General features: G+C 56.0%; 6 protein-coding genes across 6 annotated transcripts; 3 read left to right on the top strand and 3 right to left on the bottom strand.

Moving 5' to 3' along the window:
• Nucleotides 1-743: 743 nt before the first annotated feature.
• IE81DRAFT_285593 (hypothetical protein) lies at nt 744-2,447 on the top strand (the record flags this gene model as incomplete). The annotated part of the gene is made up of 7 exons (XM_025511643.1): nt 744-1,034; nt 1,116-1,219; nt 1,289-1,388; nt 1,477-1,553; nt 1,623-1,794; nt 1,863-2,109; nt 2,290-2,447. 7 exons carry the CDS (start codon nt 744-746, stop codon nt 2,445-2,447), a joined length of 1,149 nt encoding a protein of 382 aa, XP_025372557.1.
• A 472-nt stretch (nt 2,448-2,919) lies between these two features.
• On the top strand, nt 2,920-5,502 carry IE81DRAFT_189858 (NCA2-domain-containing protein). Its single transcript, XM_025510776.1, has 4 exons — nt 2,920-3,493; nt 3,557-4,521; nt 4,593-4,727; nt 4,843-5,502. The coding sequence occupies exons 1-4, from the start codon at nt 3,031-3,033 to the stop codon at nt 5,179-5,181; spliced, it is 1,902 nt and encodes a 633-aa protein (XP_025372556.1). The 5' UTR covers nt 2,920-3,030; the 3' UTR covers nt 5,182-5,502.
• Nucleotides 5,503-7,484, bottom strand: IE81DRAFT_189859 (hypothetical protein). The gene has a single exon (XM_025510777.1). The coding sequence runs from the start codon at nt 7,240-7,242 to the stop codon at nt 5,824-5,826; it is 1,419 nt and encodes a 472-aa protein (XP_025372555.1). The 5' UTR covers nt 7,243-7,484; the 3' UTR covers nt 5,503-5,823.
• Nucleotides 7,485-8,185: 701 nt separating this feature from the next.
• Nucleotides 8,186-9,206, bottom strand: IE81DRAFT_189981 (hypothetical protein; the record flags this gene model as incomplete). Its single annotated transcript, XM_025510778.1, has 2 exons — nt 8,186-9,122; nt 9,198-9,206. Coding segments are annotated over 2 exons (534 nt in total), but the record flags the coding sequence as incomplete, so codon positions are not given.
• A 1,309-nt stretch (nt 9,207-10,515) lies between these two features.
• IE81DRAFT_309041 (DNA repair protein) lies at nt 10,516-15,074 on the top strand (the record flags this gene model as incomplete). The annotated part of the gene is made up of 3 exons (XM_025512389.1): nt 10,516-10,821; nt 10,872-11,793; nt 11,890-15,074. The coding sequence occupies 3 exons, from the start codon at nt 10,516-10,518 to the stop codon at nt 15,072-15,074; spliced, it is 4,413 nt and encodes a 1,470-aa protein (XP_025372553.1).
• A 207-nt stretch (nt 15,075-15,281) lies between these two features.
• IE81DRAFT_333290 (putative NADH-ubiquinone oxidoreductase 24 kDa subunit mitochondrial precursor) lies at nt 15,282-16,362 on the bottom strand (the record flags this gene model as incomplete). Its single annotated transcript, XM_025515364.1, has 6 exons — nt 15,282-15,320; nt 15,385-15,516; nt 15,600-15,645; nt 15,717-15,884; nt 15,967-16,200; nt 16,283-16,362. The coding sequence occupies 6 exons, from the start codon at nt 16,360-16,362 to the stop codon at nt 15,282-15,284; spliced, it is 699 nt and encodes a 232-aa protein (XP_025372552.1).
• Between the last annotated feature and the right edge of the window lie 622 nt (nt 16,363-16,984).

Here is a 16,984-nt window from a genome sequence, read left to right as displayed (position 1 = left end):
GTGTGTGTGTGTGTGTGTGTGTGTGTGTGTGTGTGTGTGCTGACCAACTCTCAGACATAGACTCGTGACTCTTGATTTGTGCAATCCGTGCGTGCATGCGTCTCCAGCACGGCGATGACGCTGACTCATGACTCAAACTGCGCATTCTTGATTTTTGATTCTCATCAGAATCAAGAATCCAGCTCATGGTTATCCTGTGAAATTCGCCTTTCTTGATTCACATCCAAATTCAAGTGGTTCGAACTCTTGAGCGCGACTGTGCGCTATGCACCTCGTGAGCAATTCAATCCGTCGGTGAGTTTTGAATCAAGGATCGTGAATCACGAATCACAAATAAAACATAGGATCGAGGTCCGCGGTGGATCACGTGAGCGAATGAGCGCCAAAGTGATCAAGAATTCACACAAGATTGGTAGGGGTTCGTTGCTGGGTCTGGTGAGTGGAGGCTTCCGCGGCTGCGTGTGACTCATCCCAAACTCATCATCACAACAACGTCGATGGTACGACTGCATGGTAAATTCGCCGCATCTACCCTTTCAAAGGCGATCAGTCGGAATTTGGAGCTGCCGACCTGCCGCAGGGTCTTGTGTAGCCATCTGGCAAGCATGGCACCTTCCATCACAGATCGGGATGCATCCAACGCACCGGATCAAGGCGGTGGAGCGCGGACAGATGCCGGACAACCGCCTCAGCATCTCCAACGCACTGGTCCTATCACTTCCTTCGCACCGCGACCGAACGCCATGCCATCCACTTCTTCTGCATCCGCTTCGGCTTCAGGCAGCACCTCAGCACCCGCGCCCAAACCAAGAGTCCAGCAGCTGAAGCCGAGTAGCAGGGTAGCGGGCGCACCTCCCCCAAGACCCCTTCCTAGGGACGGACCGAGCATACAAGCGAACACTTCGGCTACCGGGCGCTCAGATCAAAGCGGAGCCGGTGGTGCAGGCACCGGAGACCAGCCCGCTCAGAGGACGGGCCCAAGAATCGTCACTGGCCAAGGTTCTGGCAACACTATCATCGTCAATCCGTGTCAGGTGCGTCAACGGGGCTTCGCCGGAGGAGGGCGGAGATTGGTAAAGCTTAGGTCTAAGAATTGACTTTCTTTGGTGCATCAGAAAGGCAATCCATTGCTGCAACACGTGCGGCAGGTCGGATGGGAGTATGGGGAAATTACCGCAGACTATCTGGTCGGCGTATCTAGTGGTGTCTTGTTCCTTTCGTGAGTAGCATTGTTTGCCTGACCTCGCTGATGAGCCCCCAGATGCCATGCTGATGTGAGGTTGCACAGGTTGCGATACCACCGGCTCCATCCTGAATACATACACTCCAGAATAGCGAAAATACGAGGCTCTTTCAGCCTGCGCGTTCTCCTTGTGCTCTGTGACGTGGTAAGCATCGTCGAACCCTGAGCATAGTGTTCATCGGGATCCAAGCATCAGTGCTCACCCCTGATACCGCTGTCGCGAAACACTCTAGGACACCCATGAGACGGCGATCAAGGAGTTGACCAAAGTGGCATTGATCAACTCCATGACCCTCATGATTGCCTGGACGTGAGTACCTGCTGCCGGAGAGGCTGCATCTTCCAACACTGACGACAGCGCCCCTTTTTCTAAATGAAGTGCTGAGGAAGCAGGCAAATACGTGGAAGCATACAAGCTCTTCGAGCACCGCCCACCAGACGTCTTGAGAGAAAGAGTGGCGGACGACTACCTGAGCCACATACAAAGTGCGCTCACAAATATCCGCGGCGTCAACAAGACCGATGTGATCACCTTGGCGACCAATTTTGGTGTAAGTGTGACCAAGGACAGCTTCTGACGTCCGAGTCGTGACTCAGTTCACCTTTGGCCCCATTGCAGTCATTCAAAAAGCTTTCGACGGCTTCGGCGGGGCAGCTCAGTCTTTGCCCCGGTTTTGGTGATCTCAAAGCTCGTCGGCTAAGGGAAGCTTTTGCCTTGCCCTTTCGTGTGGGCGAGACGCGGCTGGGGAGGGATAGGCTTCGCAAAGAGCCGAAAGCCAGCGAGGACACTTCCGCGCGAGTCGGTAGAGCAAAGGTCTTGGAAGCTTCCGCATTGTCGGACAGCGGCAACGCCGCAAGGAGTGGAGGTGAAGCTGCCGGCATCATCAATCCGGACGTTTCTACGTCTTTGTCTGCAGCTGGAGAGATGGAGACGGGATTGCTGAGCAGGGCAGGAACTAGAGGTACGAACGATCAGTCTGCGCAGGACGCGAGCATCCTCAGCACCAATCGCGCAGAATTAGACGCTCTTCGGCAAGCCACAGGAGACCGCTTGTCGACAGCAGGTGGTGCCGACAAAGCATCGGATGCGCCCAACATTTCCTTCAACAACGAGCTGGATGAGCTTACGGAGGAGGAACAGCTTAGGTTGGCGTTGGAGATGAGTGTGGGGAACGAGCTGGATGAGGAGGATGAAGACTTTTGAGATTCCGCCCCTCTTTATGATGGACGCTGCGCACCTCGCTACCATGCTAGACGTGGAATCTGTACACTATCTGCAATCTTTTGTCATCGTGATGTATCAAATAGCATCCATACGATTGTGCCCACTCACTCCTGTGCTTGTCAACGACACCCCTACTACTCGCACTTCACGGCACACAATGCCTGATTGAGCACGAGAGCGGAAACAGGAACGGTGCGTATCAAGGTGCTGCGCTCGCCAGGCTTCTGTCCCACCTGCACATGTGCACAGCGAGCAGGACCTCCACTCGTGACTGGCGACTCGCAGCGCATGCATGGCTATGTGAGGCATGCCTGTGGTTCTCTGGGCACAGACATGCATTCCCGCCGCGTGCTCCTCCGCTCAGCACAGCACGCCACACGCAACACGCAACACGCAACAGTCACGACTTGCGATGCCTCTTTGGATGCTACATGCATCACTTGCAGCTCACCGACACCCCCAACGTCCCGCATTCGAGCCGAGGTCCGTATTTCATCGCAACACCATCTGAGCAGCTCTGCTCTGCCATCGTCCTGCAGCTTTGCACACCTTCGCCCGCGCAATGCCTTCTTCGACTGACAAGCCAACGTTTGCGTTGGAAGCGCTGCACCTCCTCAGCGCTCCACTCGATCAGCTCAGAGCAGAGCGGGATGCTCGCACGTTGGCTTTGACGCAAACGCTTGGCGCCCGGGAAGTTGTGTCTGAGGACCGCGGCAAAGATGCCTTTACCAAGGCCAAAGGAGCGGATGAAGTGCTGGATTTGAGCAGCGTTCCGAGCAAAGAGCAACTGCTGCGTGCCCTTGATGCTTTGCCACACGGCGCTGCCGAGCTGCAAGGCGCGAGTGCGACGTCGACCGGCTTGGAGGCGGAAGAGAGACTCATCGGAATGGCAAGAGTCACTGCTGGGACGTACGCCCTTGTGCTCGATCAGCTCGTCGCGGATGGGCACCGATTGAGTCAGGCTGCGTGGGAATGGGAGGACATCGGAGGCAGCAGATCAGCGAGCGCTACTTATCTTGTCCAAAGTGAGTTCGACGCGCATCGATCGTGCAGGTTGGGGCTCATTTGCAGCGACCTTCACTGCGCAGCACTACCTCAACGTCTTGTAAACGTGTTGCGACTGGCTTCTCGAATGGCTAGCGAAGCCGCACAGACGACACTGTCAGTGGCAGATCAGAGCTCCCGAGAGTCTCAAATTTCTCAATTGCTCTCTCGTTCAGCCGCATCGAAGGCATGGAAGACGCTCTCTGCCTCGCCGATTCTTGTGAGGCAAGCATTGTTCCCCTTGTCTGCTCCTGGCGCACAGCAATTGGGATCTCTCGACGCGCAGCGCGCAAATCCTCTGGTTGTCAACACGACTTCAAAGACCAAGCGCTCCCACAAATCGAGAGCAAGCAGCAGTTTGAGAGCCCTAAGACATTCTTCCCCGCTTCATTTGGCGTCTCACGAAGCCGAGGCGAAGCGCTTGCAAGCAGTCGAAGAGAGACAGGACATCGCAGAAAAGCTGGGCATCCTCGCCATCGAGCTTCAAAAGCTCACCACGGGCCCTCCAAGTCGACAAGGCATCGAGAACGAGACCGCTCGAGGCATTCAAGAGGCAATTAGTCAGCAGGTCGCATTGCTCCAATCAGTCCTTGCGCGCGGAGGGGTGGACGACCGCGTTGATGTTGTCGCTAATCAACCAGCGTCAAGCGCTGATCTTTCGAGCAGCGTAGGGACTCTTCGCAAGCTCCTGACCGACTCTATCCCAAGCTCCTCACGAGAGATTAGCATCTTGCTTAGCCCTTCGCCAGCAGGATTGGGTTCGCCTTCCTTTCTTGCACGAGCTTGGCCCACCTTGGTTCTCACTCCTCTCATCAGCATGATCACCCTGAGAGCAGTGTTGAGAAATTGGGATGCGGTCAAAGCCCAAGTTCAGGACGCCAAGGAGACCCTTCGAGGCTTCGTGGTCGGTTGGGTTTGGAACCCTGTCATGGGTCTGCTGGACACGCTGAGGGAAGGCGACAAGCGCGCAATGATCATGACTGCTGAGAGTCTAAACTCAGACGTCCAGGCGAGTCCGCCGCCGCTATGAGCTCTACAAACGTCCGAATCACGCTGAAGCCCTGACCATACCTTGCACAGAGTCTGGAACGCATGGTCGTTGAATTTGCAGGCGAGAAGCAAACACTCTCTGCGACAGAGCTGGCTGCCCTCTCATCACGCGTCAGAGAGGGTGACCTTTCAGAGGTTCTGAAGGTCTACGAGCAAGAGTTGAAAGTGAGAAAGATTGTTGCGTGACTGTCTGACCTCATGCGCGTCGCCTGCTCGGCTAATCCCCGCCTCGCATCGCTTCTGAAATTCTTTTATCTTTTACCGTGCGTCATTTCGCAAGTCTCCCCTCAAGTCGGCAGTGACTGGCTCTTTGGTGCGCTCGCTTCTAATCCAGATTCAGAAAGCAAAAGTGGACATAGAGACAGCAATGGCAGGTATTGATCGTTTGCTCAAATCGCAGCAGTTGCTCTTCGGTGCCGTGGGTGTCGCTCCAGCTATGGGAGCGGTGTACCTGGTCTACAGCTGGTCCTCCAATCGGGTCGCGGAATGGAGCGGAAGGCGAGGGAGACAAGCAGGCAGACAGACAAGAGCCAGAGTGTGGGAGGCCATGCGGTACGTGCTTCTTAGCCACGCTTTCCGCTCGCGCATTGTGATTGACGATCGCGGTAATCCATGTTGATGTGCAGTCGTATCGACAAGCTCCTCGCAGCCGACACACAACGCGCTCCGTCCAACGCCGCACAGTCGACGTCCCTCAGCGCAACAACACGAGGGCTGCTACTGTTAGACCTCTCCCTTCTACGCAACTCGGCCACCGCTCTAGTCAGTGCACCAGCGCGAGGCAACAAGTCGGCTCTCAAGAGACTGAGGGGTCAATTCTTGGAAGACGTGCGAGAGCTCGAAGGGCTGGAAAGTGCGGACTCTGTGCAGACCGACGTGGACGGCAAACCTTCGACGACAGAGGCCGGCCTTGGTTGGCACGTCAGAAGAGCTGCTGTAGAACGCATGTGGAGGAGCTGGGGTCCTCTCTTTGCCCTGGACGCCAAAGCTGGCTAGCTTTCTTGGTGGAAATTATGTAGTTCATGAGCAGCGTCTTCTTTGTTTGGCGAGAGCGAGACGCGCGCTGAGGGTTCGGCCAGCTTGTTTCTCTCGTAATCAACGGCAGCGTCGCAGTCAAAGGAGCGCTGAGCAACCTTTGCGGCCTGCCGACGACAGCCCGGGTCTCGCTAATTGCACGCAGTAGCCAGTCTACGTGAACAGAGCAGAGCATTGCATTCAGATGATATCACAAGAATCAACACATGGCCAGTCAGAAGCGTTTCTAGGCTCCGCTGGGGCACGTGTACCTTGTACCGCAGCATCCGGAGCTTGCCACGGGCTGAACACCTCCTTTGCAAGTCGGGGGAATGGAATTGGTCTCCATCTTGCATCCGCAAGTCGTCATACTGAGCTCGGAGAGCTTGGGGTCGGTTCTGAGAGAGGATAGCTTATCGTCCCTGCGCACCGGCGTGGTCTCTCCATTTGGCAGACTCCTCGCAAAATTGGCCAAGATTGAAGACAGGTCTTCGTCCGCCGACTTGCCTAGCTCTGCCCGCTTACTTTCCTCGTCGGCGTCGGAGGGGATCACGGCTCTGGGTGGGTGCGAGGCAGGGGGAGATTGCCCAATGCCAGACGCTTGTCTAGACTCGACCTTCACCACGGACGTCGACCTCTCGAATTGTTCCGGGGCGACATCGGCTCCCTCTTCGGCAGCGTAGACATCTCTAGGTGGATGAGAAGCAGGAGGCGACTGGCTGATGCCAGAGCTCTGGCGTGCTTCGAGCTCCTCGAGGCCGTCCATTGCTGCGAGGTCTCGACCGACTAGAGTGGACGGCAATTTGAATTCTTCCTGACCATCAGGGCAGCTCCAGCGAGGTCCGCAGCATGCGCCCTTGGACTGCGTAGGCTCAGCACCTCCTTTGCAAGTAGGCGGAGGTCCCGCAGGCTTATAAGCGCAACTGCACGACGTGAGTTCGGAAAGCTCTTTGTGCGTCGTGTTGCCAGTGGAAGTGAGGCGTTTCTGGAGGTCTTTGTGAACAGCAGCGATGAGAAGCCCCGGAGCGCTTTGGCGCTTAGCGTTGTTTAGCGTTTCACTGGCTCCACCAAGGAGACTCTTTTGGCTGCTAGGACATCTGAAGCTGGTACCGCAGCAGCCTTCGTTGGCGATGGGCTCCTCACCGCCAGAGCAAGTAGGGCGAGGCTCATTGCGCATAGCACACTTGACCAGTGCACAATTGCCTTTGCTGAGCGAGTCCAGAGGTTCCCTTTTGAAGCTGAAGGACCTCCTCTGCTTGAGCGCACCAGTCACACCTTGAAAGTCGGGCTTGGTGGGCCTGGCACCGTTAGAGCAGATGGGGTGGCCACAGCAGCTGCTTCCAATGGCCTTTGACCCGGCAGGGCAGGATTCCATCATGGCGCTTTGACTGATCGCGCAACCGCAAGCTCCTTGGCTTGCCAGCACGCGCTTGATGAGTGCGGCATCCTCGCGGTTGAGCGAGCGATCCTGAACGACGGTGAATGAAAAGGCAGCACTCGGGTCGCCGAATGGAAGGGCCAAGGAGAAGGTGGCCAGGGACGCGATGAGCACCGCAACGAAGAGAGTAGATTTCATGGCGCTTGCAACGGTGTCTGTCAAGAGTGTGATCCAGCCTGTATCAAGAGCATACAATGGAAGGGGCGTGAGCTTGCGTCTGGATGTCATCCGCCGTTAAGGATACTCACCAGTAGATCAGTAGGGGCGTGAAGGGCGGGAAAGCAGGGAGAGGTGGAGCGATTGGGTAAAGGCAAGGAGGGAAACCAGTTCCTTGGGAGAAGGTGAAAACGGGTAGAGGCCGAGCTGGACCGTCTTCTTATAGCTTTCCTACGTACGGTCCGCGCTGACCAATCTCCACATTATGCTACCACGCATGTTTTGTAAATGTCCGCTCAGCCTCTGCAGACTATTGTGAATGTTCTTGCGTTGCTAGCGGGGACGCTCAGCGATGCAACGAAACTTCCCAGATTGGCACACAGAGGAGCTTCGACTGAAGGCAGAAGAAGGAGTGTCGGTGGCTGCATGATGTGTAAACGCCTTGCACTGCATGATATCTTCAACCCGCGCGATCGTGGGCTCTCCATCCTCGGTCGCGGCGTCTCACAATCGTTGGGCTGAGTCTCGGGCGCCCGAATTGTACGTGCTGCTTTCATGGCCCGAGCAAGAGCTCAGCAGTGTCCGCTTTGGTCTCTCTTCCAAACTGAGCTGGGCTTTGAGCTGTTGGGAGATCATTCCACAAGAGGCTCGAATGACGAGCGTGATGCCAAGAACAAGCTTACAGCACTGCGACTCACACTTTTGATCAAAAGGCGTGCGGAAGACGAAGAGTCACGAGTCACGAGTCACGAGTGCATGCGGGCGCGCCTACGTGAGCGCCTACATGTACGTTGGCGTGAATATGCAGCCGGGCGTCGCGAGCCAAGAGAGGCTGGCGCTCGATTCGCCCTGCAGCTCGTCGGGGAATTGCGCAATTAAGCGACATGTCCGGCACACAGCAGTCGTGAGTCGGGGAGTGTGACGAGTGGTGACGAGTGTCGCATGAACTCGTGAACAGCAAAATTCGTGTCGAATTTGAAGCTCATCGGATGCTAACCTGCAAGGGTCGAGGACTAGGGCCGCGCGCGAAGTCTCGGTCACTCACAGACTGCCTCGTGACAAGAAAGCAAGACGAGGAGCAAGTTGCGCCCTTTGCGAGCGAGCATCCAGTCGTCAGTAGTAGTAGTAGTAGTGAGTCTGGAGTCAACGCGCGAATCTTCTCGCTGAAGGTACCGCGCGCCGGCCGGGCAGTCGCTCGCTGAATCCGCCTCCCACCAGTCACAATGAAGAGACACGAATGTCGAGCGTCGGTTGGGATCCACCTGGCGTTGCGAGGCAGACGAACCCGGGCTGGCTAAGCGTTGCACCTGAAGTGGTAAAAAGTTGGACAACACAAAGCACAATGCATGGCATTGCACGATGATACAGCAGAGCCGACGCACATGTCTGGGCTCGAGAGTTGGTGCCACGGGAGTAACGCCATGGTATCATCGTCGCCTACCACTAGCGTCCCCTTTTGCACCCTGCTCAGCAGCTTCCGTCCTTGCGCTGACCCGATCCAAGAAGTCCCGCCTTTCCAAATATCCCTTGATGTTGCCCAAGCCGCTCGCACCGCCCCTTGTTTGAGCTTCCATCTCTGCCACTTCCGCTTCTGTCAGACCCTCAGCGTTCTCAGACCGGCCCGACGCGCCCGACGCTGCAACACCCTTGAAGGAGTCCCAGTCCATTTTGCTCTTCTCCAAAGTCGTCATTTTGGAAGGGGCACTGTTCCCTGCACGAGAAGCTAGTGCCGCCAAACCTCCTCCACGCTTCTTGCGAGGACCGGCTCGGACGGGTGCTGGGAGCGAGGAAGCAGATGTGGTGATAGGAGCGCCATTTGACGGGGGCGCGGTATTCGGTGTAGAGCTTGAGGATTGAGGCGCACCGCTTTGTTGGTCTCTGCTCGCTCCTGCCTGCTTGAGTCGAGCGAGATGTGATACAGCATCAGGATGGTTGATGGGTAGTGTCACGTACTTCCTGTGATGGCGCAACGAGATTGTTCCATCAGCATCACTTTGTATATGCGCGCACCTTACCCAGCAACTCACACGACGTCTTCACCAGCGAAACGGAAAGTGCGAGGCACCTCAATGCTGCGGGCTTCTGGAGACGCCTCAGCGACGTTCGAGTCATGATCGCTCTGATCCTGAAACGCTTTCCAGGCCACGTCGTCTACTGCGCTCTTGACATGCGCAGCCTGTTCATGGGCTTCAGCTCGAGTTGCTTGCAAGCTAGGTAAGGAGCAATGAAGCTCAGCTCTTCGCACTCGTCGATAGGGCATTCTTGTCCTCTGCTCACTTATATTCAGTACCGGCGTGGTTCGTCCTGCGTCTCTTTCCGCTTGTCTGACCCGCTAAATCCTCCTTAGCATCCGCAAGCAGCGCTTCAGCTTCCCCATCACCTAGCGAGCCGCTTCCTGCCACATCCTGCTCATCGTCCAGCTCGCTATCCGACGAGCCACTTGAGGAATTGCTGCCTGTTGAGGCGGACCTTCGGCGCCGTCTGGCTGTGTGTGCGACGCTGGGTGTGCCTTTCGAGCCGGAAGGAACGACTGACGGCGAGGCGGAGTTTGAGCTCATGACGAATGAAAGCTAGGGTGCAGCAGTTGGGCAGAGGACACGTTCGCCAGGTTTGGTATGCTGTCAGGAATAGACTGGAGGTGCGCGGCGGTCAATCTTTCGTTGGCATCAACCAGCCTGGATTGCGTCGTTTTGGATCTGAATATTAAGTGATTGAATCAAAATGTGAATGCGGTGAACGTGTGGCTCATCGCGTGACTACTCTTGAGTGGTGAGTCTTGACACTTGACTCTTACAGCAGGAAGCGCTATAAGCGCGCGACGCGCATGCTCACGCGGTCAAGAATTCATGAGCTCCAGTCAAGAGTGACGAATTCTGTTGTGTGTGGAGGCTTAATTGCTTGCCGTGTGTGCGCGTATAATCAGAATCTTGAATCAAGGCGTTTGCGAATACAGTAATTTGGATCACTGTACTTTTGTCTCGCGTAATGGCGATTACAATCTTGAATCACAATCACGAATGACTGAATCACAGAAACGCCGACGAACTGATCTAGCTACTGTGGGTCTCGACTCCAACCACGGTTCTTACCTCCCCATCCTCTGATCTACTCATCGACGGCAATTATCAATGGCATCTTTTCTTGTGCTGACGAGTCGAACGCCAATGCAGGCCTGCACCAGTGAGGCGGTGGCGAGCGCACGAGTCTACGCTCTACGTAGCAGGTAGTCAGAATCAAGCCGCACGATTCAGCTTGACAGCACCTCCCTCACCAGCGCATCACTGGGCCAGCCGTACTCCCACACGATTCAATGTTGGAGTTGGTCTCGCATCGACCTTTTTGATGATGACACCATCCCAGAGGAATGTGGATGACGGGATCGTCGTTCAAATCGATGAGAGGGACGCGCGTTCACGCGGCCTTGCCTCACGCAAGCGAGCTCGATTCGAATTTTCGCCGGAGATAGACCAGAACGCTCGAAGCGGTAGGAGAAGAGATGGGCCAGCTCAGCCACATGAGGGCGAGAGTCATAGTCGAGGGGCCACTGTGACCTCACAAGATGCGGACAAGAGGGCGTACCTGGATGCGGAGACCTATGCTCCCACCAAGTTTGGTGACTTTGCCACTTTCATGCGCAACAAGAGAGCCAAGGTGAGCATGCACTCGGCATCTTCTTACCCGTACACGCCTGGATCGCAGAGGTTCATCTGATCAACATCCTCGCTGCTTCTGTCGCTCAGTTGAAAGTGCAAGAAAGTGACGAGGCTGCCAATGGAAATGATGAAGCTGGTTCTCGCATCTTTGAGAAGACGAACATCTACATCAATGGTCACACCACGCCGCCATACACCGAGCTTCGTCGACTTCTGCTATTGCACGGTGGCTCGCACATGGCATATTTGGACACCAAAACGCCTTGCACCCACATCATCGCCTCTTCCTTGACACCCAAGAAGCGCGTCGAGTTCAAAGACTATCGCGTCGTCCTGCCCGCGTGGGTGACGGACAGCATCAAGGCTGGTCGTCTACTAGACTGGCGAAAATATCGATGCGGAGCAGATGCCTCCGGTGCCATGCATCCCGGCTCAATCTCTGCAGGCCGAGCAAATGCACCGGGCAGGCCTCCAGCGACGGGTGATCTTGCTGGTCGAAAAGATTGGAGAAGCTTCGGCACGTCTCAGGCGGCGTCGCAGAGCGTCGATGGTGCAGGATCTGTCGATGTGCAGCCGTCAGGCTCTTTGCATGACTCGAGTCAAGCTGGAGATGTGATCACTCCTTCTACAACGCCTTGGGGGCGCGAGAGCGCCCAAAGACGATTGACCTCATGGCACGCCGGAGCCCGGCACGAGGACGAGAGCAGTCAGGGGAGGGCAGCACAGCCCGAGAAGACTGGTCAGACCGAGATTGCAGCAGCAGTCTCGCAGAGCTATCTAACCGAGTCATCAGGGTCTCTTACGGGAGCAGACAGACAAGACTCTCCGCCAGCCACTCCAACGAAGACACGCGTTGAGTCCAGTGACGACCAAGTGTCCCCGCGGACTTGGCTGGCAAACGTAGAGACGCCTGAAAAACCCAAAGCACCGGGAGACTCTGTGCAGCTCGATTATGAGGCACCGACACATTGTTTGACTGCCGAGCTGGATGCAGAGGAGCCTCTCTTGTCCACTAATGCTGAAGGTCTTGGTAACTCCGAGTCAGCGCGAAAACCAGTCGCAAGAGCGATCCGCCCATCGACGCCACCTCCGTTCCATGGATACTCTTCTCGACCCTCTCATCTTTCCGCTGCCCGTTTGCTTGCGTCTCCGTCATGGAGAGAGAAGCACACGGCGACAAGCGACTCTTTTCTTGCCGGCTACTTCGACAAGAGCAGGTTGCATCACTTGAGCACGTGGAAAGCTGAGCTGCAAGACATGGTGGCTCAGGCAATGAAGGAGTCTGGAAGAGGAGTAGAGGGCAGCAAAGATTTGCCGAGTGGAGTCAAGCGCGTCATCATGCACGTTGACTTCGACTCTTTCTTCGTCAGTGTCGGGTTGAGGAATCGACCAGAACTGCGCGACAAGCCAATTGCAGTGTGCCACGGTGCAGGGGAAGGTGGCGACATCGCTTCGAGCACTTCCGAAATAGCTTCGTGCAATTACATTGCCCGCAAGTACGGCGTGCGAAACGGCATGAGCTTGGGTCAGGCGCGTAAGCGCTGCGCAGAGATCGCTACTATTCCCTACGATTTCGAGGCCTACATGGAGATCTCGATTCACCTCTACTCAATCCTTCTCGCTCACGCTGATGTTGTCGAGTCTGTCAGCATCGATGAGGCTTTGCTAGACGTTAGTCTGCTTCTCGACAGCATGCGCAAGGAGCACGCAAAAGACGCCCCAGACTGCGATGCTGGTGACTGGCGGGCGCTTTTAGCCGCATACAAAGGGCATACTAGTACTCAAGGAGAAGCTTGGTCAGAAGAAAAACAGCTAGCAGAGGCATTCAGAGACGAGGTTCGGCGTCGGACTGCCTGTGAGGTAAGCATAGGGATCGGCGCCAACGTCTTGCAGGCGCGACTCGCGACCCGCAAAGCGAAACCTGGTGGCTCCTATCATCTACAGGCCTCTGGGGTCTTGCAATTTACAGCAGAACTCGATGTTGACGATCTGCACGGCGTCGGCTGGAGTCTACGGGCAAGGCTCAAGGACCTTTTCGGCACTGCAAAAGTTGGCGAGCTGCGATCGCTGGTAAAGCAGAATCGCCTCATGGCCGAGCTTGGACCCAAGATGGGCCGCGTAGTGTGGGACAAGATGCACGGACGTGATCGAGACAGACTAGAAGGCTATCGTCAGCGCCAAAGCTTGGGCGCTACAGTCAACTATGCTATTCGTTTCAAGAGCATGCAAGAGTCTGAGGACTTCATACGCCGCCTGTCGGAAGAGGTATCTCAACGTCTCAGGAAAGCCAAGCTCCGTGGACGTCAGTTGTCCGTCACAGTGATGGTCCGTGCTCCGACAGCACCAGTGGAGGCCCCGAAGTTCATGGGCCATGGTATCTGCGACACGTTCAACAAAAGCACCCCAGTGTCAGGCTCAGCGGCTATCGCCGATGCTGACTCCATCTTCAAGTTAGCATGGCCAATGATCAGCAAGGTAGCGCCCGACGCAACACAACAACGTGGTCTAGGCATCAGTTTGCACAAACTTGAGCCGAGCGATGGCAGTGTCCTTCCGCTACCCAGGTCGGCGCCGGGCCAGCAGCTGCTCAGCTTTGGAAAGCGTGCGCAGCAGCCTTCTGCACAGGTCGCGTCTCGCAGCCCACAACGTCGCGATTTGCCCGAAGAGCCGTTCGAAGACAGCGAAGACGACGAGGACGCCGAGCAACACGCCACAATGCTCCATGCCGGGCCGGTAGGTAGGGCAGCGCGATCGCCGAGTCCTCGTGCACGCCGCACCAAGCCTTCAGGCCAGATCCGGGACTCGAGGGACAGCGGGCTCGTGGTCTCGGACGATGATGCCGCACACGAAGACGGGCGTCAAGTCCCTGACCAGGCTGATGTCAGGATGCCAGTAGGAACCCAATTCGCAGTTCCTCCTTTGTCGCAGATAGACCAAGAAGTAGTGGCTGCTTTGCCGACGCAAATTCGCAGTCAAGTCATGGATAGACTGGCACAGTCTAGTGAGGGTCACACGAGCACTTCTCGAGAGCTCCAAAGAAGACCAGCGGAGCCAATTGCAGCACCACGAGCAAATTCTGCGGAGCCGAGTCCTAGCTCTGAACGGATTGCCGAGGCCATCGAACCTTTCGAAAGCCCACGGCGAGGGCTATTGCCACTCGGTTCTCCTGCTCGAGCTTCTTCCACGACCCCAAGCAAGAGGCACAAACAGAGGGGCATACAAAGCGCATTCAAAATAGCGCACGCTATGAGCATGCCTAGCTTCTCGCAGCTCGATCCGAGCGTACTGGAAGCCTTGCCAGAAGAGCTGCGCACCGAGGTGTTGCGTGAAGCCGGGATTAGATCGCGCAGTGCGGCTGGCAGCTCGTTGATGGGTGCGCGACGTGCCGCCTCGATCTCACCCGTCAAACGAGCTGGCTTACTTTCGGCGGCCGCGAAGAGTCACAATCTAATGTCTACATCGCGAGGCAGCTCTAAGATGTCCAAGAGCGTCGAGACTGTTCCGATCCCTCTCGATCAGCCGCTCGCAGACGTCGCGATCCAAATGGCCGATCCGACTCGGCTGTCTAGCAAAGAGCTAGAAGCACTTGAGATCGACCCCGACTTCTTCAGAGCTTTGCCCGTAAACATACAACGTGACATCATAATGGAACAGAACCGCATCATGGAATCCCGCCGAACGCGGTTCAAGGGAGGTCGACATGCTGAGGAGCGGACACGCGCGCAACAGCGCAGGGAAGCTGCGCTCAAAGCGGCTGGAGTGGGCTCAGCGCAGCTAGATAGTGTCGTGAGACGAGGCATGCTCGACTTGTCCAGTCTGGACTCCTTGCCCAGCTTGATCCGCGCCAAACATAATTATGAAGCAATGCCGAGCGTGAAGGGGTGCTCCACAATCGAAGACGTCACGTGGCTGCTTGGAGAATGGTTCAATCGTCAAAAGGAATCTGGACCTCGAGAAGGTGACGTCGCTCGATTCCGGGCCTTTCTCAAATCGTGCGTAGAAGAAGATTCTTCCATCGCTCACCAGCACCTAGATTTAGAGAAGGCTGCTGCTGTGCTCAAAGCTTGGCGCAAACTACTCCTTCAAGCGAATATGCTCCCGCTCACAGCCCAGCAACAACAATCCAACGGGGTCGACGGGCCAGACCTAGGCTCCGCTGCTGCGCTCTGGCGCGCGGCCTTCGATGCAGCACGCAAGGATGTCGACGAGCGCGTACGCAAACGCTTTGGCTTTGCTCTTTCTCTACAGTGAGCTCTGGCGCGAAAAGTCTCGGTGCACACATCTGCTTTCGTCTGTGCAACGTTTCTTGTCTCTCTCCTCTCTCCTGCTCCTGTATGCTTCTCTATCAACTTGTCTATCCGGCATGTGTTACTTGTAATGGACCGTCATGTATTTCTAATGTCAGCACCCGATTGGAGTGCCAAATCTCCAAGAGAAGTGAAATGCGTTGGTGCGAGCCTACGCGAATTCTTGGACATTATGCTGAGTCGCGTAAGGCTGAGAGGACGATTGAGGTAATTAGCACGCCGGTGTGTAGTGCAGGCGACAAGTCTCCACTCACCTCTGAGACGAGCGCCGTCCTTCCACTTGCGGGCTCGCTCGAGTGTCTGGCGCTCTGAGGACCGGGCTTGATCGGTTGGCCATTCCTCAATGCGTCCAGCACCTTGATTGTAGTTTCCGGCGTCAGATCCTCCTGTCAAACGCGTAATGGCAAAGCCAGGCTAGTGGTAAGGGACGTGGCCTTAGCCGCAACTTCGCTACGATACTGCCACTCACGTAAAAGTCGTCGTTGACCTGCATCATGGGTGCGTTTGCACAAGCGCTGTGTGGCCATATTTGCTAAAGTTAGCCACGCGCCAAGCCATTGACCCACGCAAGCAGCTCAGTGCTCACCCCAGGCATTCGACTTCGATCAACGTAAAGAGCTTGTCATCCGTAGTCTGACCCTGCTTGATGCCGAGATGCTTCTCGATGGTCTCGAGAATGGAAGTGCTGCCGCAGCCACCAAGCATGCAAGGTGTGGTGGTGCAGAGCTGAACAAAGTGCTTGCCGACGGGCTCACTGAGCGCAGGACGTGGATCGCATATGACGATGATGCATCAGCGTGAGATGTGAAGGCAGATGAACTTTCGTGATTGCTTACCGATTGAACATCGTGTAGAAGGAAGCAACCTCGTACACGCGCATGGGTGGCATCTCCAGCAACTTCGCTACATAGTTCATCACGCTGATGGATACCCAGCCCGAGTTCTGCCTTTGGCCCAAATCGAGCAGAGGAATGACCGCTGCTTTCTTGTACTGAGGTGGATAATGAGAGATGATCTCCTCCGCCTGCTTCAGCGTTTCTGTGTTGAATTCAAAGGGAATAGAAGGGTTGCTACGATTTTGACAGACGCATAGTGCTCCTTGTCAGCTGGAGCCGGGAGCGAACAAGGACCAGGACTAGGGACGCTACCCACTTGTAGTCCGTATCGCGGTGAACCATGAGCTTGTCGGATGATTGCGCGCTAGAGCTGGCAAAGCCCCGCTGTGCGATCATGCGAGGCCTGGCAGCAGCGCTGGCGGATCGAGAGGCAGCCTGGAGATGAGTTGAGGATGACCTCAGGCTCGCGCGAGCCAGAGTGCATGATGCCGATGCCATTGCGTGGATGCGAGTCAAGAGCCGTCGGTCGATGTGGTGAGGCGGTAAGAAGACTTTTGAGAATGGACAAGGTGGACAGTCTGCTTGATGAGTTGAGTTCTTGATGATTGGAGTAAGGCACGTCGCGTGCGCGATTGTGATTCTGATCCTGCGCTGCATTCACAGTTACGGTATTGATGAGTGTATCCTCCGCCGCATCAACGACCCACGCACTGCTCAAGCTTCGTACGTGCGGCGTTGCTCCGCATCCAATGGTGGCGCGCGTGATTTCTCAGCTCATGCGTGGGTGATTGTCAGCAAGGAACTCGCGCCACGTGGGCAGGGTGTGGATATTCAACTCCGCGGAAGTCCGACAGGCTCTCTCAGTCGAGTTAGCGTTCATGAGGATCCCAACAATGAGGACCGGAACCTATCTGCTACGATGTACTTGGCTTGTGAGCGCGGTCTTCACGCTTGCTCAAGCGGAAACTCCGCACACAAGGTCGCGCTATTGCCGTGATCTCAATCGCTACAGCACAAA

Source organism: Ceraceosorus guamensis (genome assembly GCF_003144195.1).
Source record: "Ceraceosorus guamensis strain MCA 4658 unplaced genomic scaffold IE81scaffold_5, whole genome shotgun sequence".
Lineage (NCBI taxonomy): Eukaryota > Fungi > Basidiomycota > Exobasidiomycetes > Ceraceosorales > Ceraceosoraceae > Ceraceosorus > Ceraceosorus guamensis.
Note: the sequence above shows the minus strand (reverse complement) of the source record. Positions and strands in the feature narration are given on the sequence as shown.

Excerpts from the sequence above, each read along its gene's own strand:
- IE81DRAFT_189858 (XM_025510776.1), top strand. The coding sequence starts at position 3,031 with ATGCCTTCTTCGACTGACAAGCCAACGTTTGCGTTGGAAGCGCTGCAC. Across the intron at positions 4,522-4,592 it reads GTCTAAACTCAGACGTCCAG|AGTCTGGAACGCATGGTCGT; the intron begins GCGAGTCCGCCG and ends TACCTTGCACAG. Across the intron at positions 4,728-4,842 it reads TCTACGAGCAAGAGTTGAAA|TCTCCCCTCAAGTCGGCAGT; the intron begins GTGAGAAAGATT and ends TCATTTCGCAAG.
- IE81DRAFT_189859 (XM_025510777.1), bottom strand. The coding sequence starts at position 7,242 with ATGACATCCAGACGCAAGCTCACGCCCCTTCCATTGTATGCTCTTGAT.